The 4,874-nt window shown below is 41.2% G+C and overlaps 1 protein-coding gene across 2 annotated transcripts in view; it reads right to left on the bottom strand.

The window, feature by feature from the left end:
• Positions 1-2,123: 2,123 nt before the first annotated feature.
• The window catches only part of LOC106811816 (leucine-rich repeat-containing protein 58-like), a 16,152-nt gene continuing 13,401 nt past the window's right edge, over positions 2,124-4,874 (bottom strand). For both annotated transcript variants that reach the window (XM_014815537.1, XM_014815538.1), the window contains exons 3-5: positions 3,378-3,602; positions 2,743-2,921; positions 2,124-2,468 (exon numbers count right to left, since the gene is read on the bottom strand). In XM_014815537.1, coding sequence (XP_014671023.1) covers positions 2,224-2,468; positions 2,743-2,921; positions 3,378-3,602 — 649 coding nt within the window. In that variant the 3' untranslated portion in view covers positions 2,124-2,223. The remainder of the gene's footprint in view (positions 2,469-2,742; positions 2,922-3,377; positions 3,603-4,874) is intronic.

Raw genomic sequence — 4,874 nt, 5'->3', positions numbered from 1 at the left:
AAGAGAGAAAGAGAGAGGGAGAGAGAGCGAGTGTGTGTGAGAGAGAGACAGAGAGAAAGAGAGAGAGAGAGAGAGAGAGAGAGAGAGAGAGACAGAGAGAGAGAGAGAGAGAGATGGTGAGAGAGAGAAAGAGTGAGAGAGGCAGTTTGTTGACAAATGTGTCTGCCAAATCTAATGGTCGATAAGCGGCTTAGACACATGCACCTGTGACAGTGTCGTGTGTGGGCGTGTACACACGCCCGCCCAGAGAAGTCTATCTGTGTCTCTCACTCTCTTCTTACAATTGCTAATCTATACTATAGCGAACGAAGCCACCTGTTCATACTTAATTCTGTTCACAACTCCGATCGACGGCGAATGATACACAAGGTGCGCTGTAGAAGAAGTTCGTAGTTATGCATTTAGCATGCACACTGCACATTTGCAGATTTCATACAAATATACACGTACACAATTTCCCCATTTCAATGTTTTAATTGCTTGTACAATGTATTAAGAGGTCCGGGTTAGGTGCGGACCACGCGTGCCACATGCAGGCAGCAATTAATTCAGCAAGTGGTAGTAGCTTTCTGAAATTCTGACACGCTTTATGTGAGCCTGGTCAACCTCGATTCAGTTGGTTAAGCTAGTCCTGGCTAGCGTGCAGTAATCTCGCGATCGAACGACGGGCCTGGTGTAGACGAAGTTGATATAGTGTCAAATTTACGTCCACATCTTATGCGTTTTCGTTCTCACTTCTTTGTATTTCCTCGCCTCTCTTATTCTCAACATTCTTCCCGGACTTGCATTACGGTAAAGCGACAAGTTCTTGCATTATTTCGGTACCCGCATGAAATGCAAATCGACCATTATAAGTCCTGCTCTGCTAGAACAGTAATTTCAGAAATGGGTTTTTATCTTTTTTTTATCGACACGCGGTCGTTCAGTAGAGAAATCTTCCCTGGTGTCCTGCTAATAGACATATACTTCAACTGAACTATTAGAAACTATTTTCACGTAAATCTCATTAATAAAGGAAGGGGCAATCTGTAGCGAAACTAGCTTATATAAACGTACAATTATCATTGCACTCGACTAAAACCCGTAATGCAATAAACCATCGAAAGTTTATTTTATATGACTGATTATTTTATATGCCCCTTCACGTCCTGTCCGGGGTTACGCAGTGCACAATAATGATATATTCGTACATGATTGATGGATCAATTCAAAATCTCGCTTGGCATAACGAAAAGTAAGCGGAAAAGTAAATAGAAAAGAAAGTAAACGCTCGGCTATACATAATCCCTTTCGCGAACACGCCCGCATACCCAATTTCGCCCTACTTACTTTATAACTCTTTCACACTAACTATGGTCTGGCCATATAGCGAGTGGAGAAAATCGACTACGTACGCGTATAGTCTCACTCCACTTACTTATAGTACTTACATACCGACCATGATCTGGTCATATATAGCTAATCGATGAGTTGACGCACGCACGCACGCACGCACGCACGCACGCACGCACGCACGCACGCACGCACGCACACTATCGATCGATCTATGGATTTTATGTATTAAAATGTATCTTCCTACGGCGATCATAACAGTGTGGTCTATTAATATGCACCGTCGTTCTTCAGGTCTTGTTATATAGAAAACGAAAAAATTGAAAATATGTAACCTTCAAGTGAAAGACAACGAATATAATTTTATACGAGGGAATTATAACACAAAAAAAGAAAAAAAATATCGCAATTCGCTAAAAATGTACAAAAAGTAGTAAAATGACAGAACTATATATCGTGAGACGCTTGAGGAACTACGACCTTTGTTTTTAATAAACATTGCAACAGTCGAAGTTGTTTTATAGAATTCTTTATATAAATAATATAAATTTTCACACCGCAACTTCCAAGCATTAAAATCATCGAGTGATTCACTGAATGAGTCGCTCTCTATTGCTTTTCAAAAAATATATAATGTACTCACGTACTTGTGCGCGCGTGTTAATGTGTGTTCGCGCGTGCGCGCGCGCGTGTGTGCATGTATGCGTGCGTGAGTGCGTGTATGCGTAATTGTATGTGGTGTGTGTGCGCGCGCGAATCTGTGTGAATGTGTGAGTGCGTGTGTTGTGTGTGTACGCGCGTGTGTTCACAGAACAGATATAATCGCGCGTGTATACGTGTGCGTGTATATATATATATATGCGTGCGCTGTCTACCGTTATTAGAGGTGAGCTAGTTTTCTTGATATCTGTGACTCGGACATGGCTTAGATTCACTAAGTAGGACTTTCTTAATACGATCAGCACTAGATCGTGCGGCAGCGTCATCATCACCGTCGCTGTCCTCATCTGTGCTGCTTAACACCACCGGGTGAGAATTGCACGTAGGCAGACACAGGTATTCTAAGAGCGGTAGCCGGTATTTGCCACAGAAGTCAACGAAATTCACCTGTTTGATGTGTGAGTCGAAGTAGACACCTGCAAATGTTGGACACATGTACGTCTATAAATCTAACGAAGGTGTGCAACAGCATATCTGTAAGCACACATTGCTGTACTTACTTATATAAATTGCAATACGATATGTATTTACAATAATAATTAACACGGCGAAAGATGTTATATTCCTAGACGGAGTGGTTTTATAATGTAGTGTTAAGATTTCCCAGTAACGACAGTAATCGTACAAATCTCAATTTACGATGACGAATTTGTCTACAGATAAGCATATATATGATATATGGCAGTTCACCTTTGCATTTTGGATTCACGCATCTCTTTGCGGTGGAGAGATAAGCGACGAGTGTTTGCGGTAGATCCTTCCTGCTGTATTGAATGTTTTTTATTTTGATACGTCTAGCGGCCAGCTCGAGTAGAGTGGGTGGCTCATAGACCATATCCTGAACAAACTTCACGACCAGTGGATTGTTTCTGGAGGCAAAAAAATACACGTAGTGATCAGATTATCTGCGAGGGTGTGTCAGAATAAGGTGTACTTTCCTCGATCTATAATTAGTGGAGTAATGAGGATGCAATTAAGCTAATATAAGCGTATAGACTCGCCATCATCATCGTCATCGTTTCTTCGTTTTTGCTTAGTCATTACCACCGTCACCATCCTAGATGTTGTTGTCGTCATAACTGTCATCCTCATTATCATCGTCACCAACGTATCCGTAATCTTTTTTTTACCATTGTATATGTCACCATAATGTTGGCTCTCCTTCCACGTACTGTCATTTGTCATATACCGCGCATCTGTTGATTTTAATTGTTGTACAGGCGTTATTAAATTATATCTAAATGAACATGCAAACGACACAATGACAACAAAGCGCATCCGGCGTGTCGTTTCTAATAAACCTAGCGCACGTGCGGATATGTCACCTTAGAGACAAATCGAGAAGGTTGAGTTTTGTAAGCTCCGGCGGCAAGGTCGTTAGACGGTTGTCATGGAGACTAAGGGACTGTAGTTGACTGAGATGGCAGACGGTGCTTGGAAGACTGTGCAGCTGGTTGTCGCACAAGATGAGAGCAGTCAGGCAACTTAGGTAGCCAACAGTGGCAGGTATCTCGCTCAGATAATTGCCACCCAGATATAGCACCTCCAGACTGAAAATACGACAACAGCAGGCCTACTAATAAAAACGTTACTTATAGTTATTATGTAATATGTGTTCACAGTGAAACGCTAATACACATGATTGGAAGTTGTTAAATCGATGAAGATTAATCATTCTATAGCTAGCTGGTGATTTAATTACTATCATCATTATCAATATGTCGTATTATTAAGCAAAGCCTTATAGCTGGTAAAGTTGCTACAAGAGAAAAAGCCAAAATACCCACATAAAAAAGCTAATGAGGTTGAGAAGTAAATCTCTATAAGTTTGTCACAAATACCCCATTACTTTTATTAAGCCATTTATTTTCTGCGTAAAATTGCGTTGCCTCTGTTGAGGACTAATCATATCCTAAAACTTTACATCGAGGGCGTCTCTAAATGGGCAACGCTAGAGACTGCACCAGAAAGACTATGCCGAACTACGATATAGAGTTTTTATACGTAAAGACATTTGTAACAGAACGTTAACAGATAAGCTATAAGAGACAAGTAGATATTCTAGTAATTCATAACTAAACACGTTTTCCGTTACGACGACGACACGTTTCACGTTTCACGTTTTACGTTTTACGTTTTACGTTTTACGTTTTTTTACGTTTCACGACACGTTTCCCGTTACGACGACATTGTGGGTAGCAAACAATTGTCATTGTCACATTGTCATTGTCATTCACCACCTCCATCGTCACACGGTGGGTGTTGACGCATAAATCAAGAGTACATAATGGGAGATCCCATTATGGCATGGGGCCATTATGGCATTATGGCAATGGGAGATCCCATTATCCCATAAATGGATCTCCCATTATGTAATCTTGATTTATATACATCACTGCCCATGCTTGCGCTCGACTGCACCTCCCGAATTCTATCTGAACTACATATAGCACATCAAAATTGCCTTATGCACTAGCAGTCACGAAAATCTTCAAAATCGAGTTCCATCTCTCATTTGAAGATTGTTCACTCGTTGAAAGATGGAGAACCGTCGTACTCTTATTACGTTATATTGTACATGCAGATAATACCGTCGTTAGCTCTAGAACCAATGCATATAGGTAAATTTGCGGCCTGCTATATATTTGAATTGACGATTTTGTTTACGTGGCTGGAGGCAAAGTTTTTCACCGGCGGACAGACGGCTATCGCGTCACGCGACGAAATTATTATCCTCCCGTGAGTCCGCACGTATAGTAGTGCAGCGGGGGATATTGTTTTCGTGCTCGTTTGTATGTATGTGTGTGTGTGTGTGTGTGTGT

The sequence above is a fragment of the Priapulus caudatus genome, unplaced genomic scaffold (genome assembly GCF_000485595.1).
Source record: "Priapulus caudatus unplaced genomic scaffold, Priapulus_caudatus-5.0.1 Scaffold579, whole genome shotgun sequence".
In the NCBI taxonomy this organism is placed as follows: domain Eukaryota; kingdom Metazoa; phylum Priapulida; class Priapulimorpha; order Priapulimorphida; family Priapulidae; genus Priapulus; species Priapulus caudatus.
This window is presented reverse-complemented; position numbering and strand designations above follow the sequence as displayed.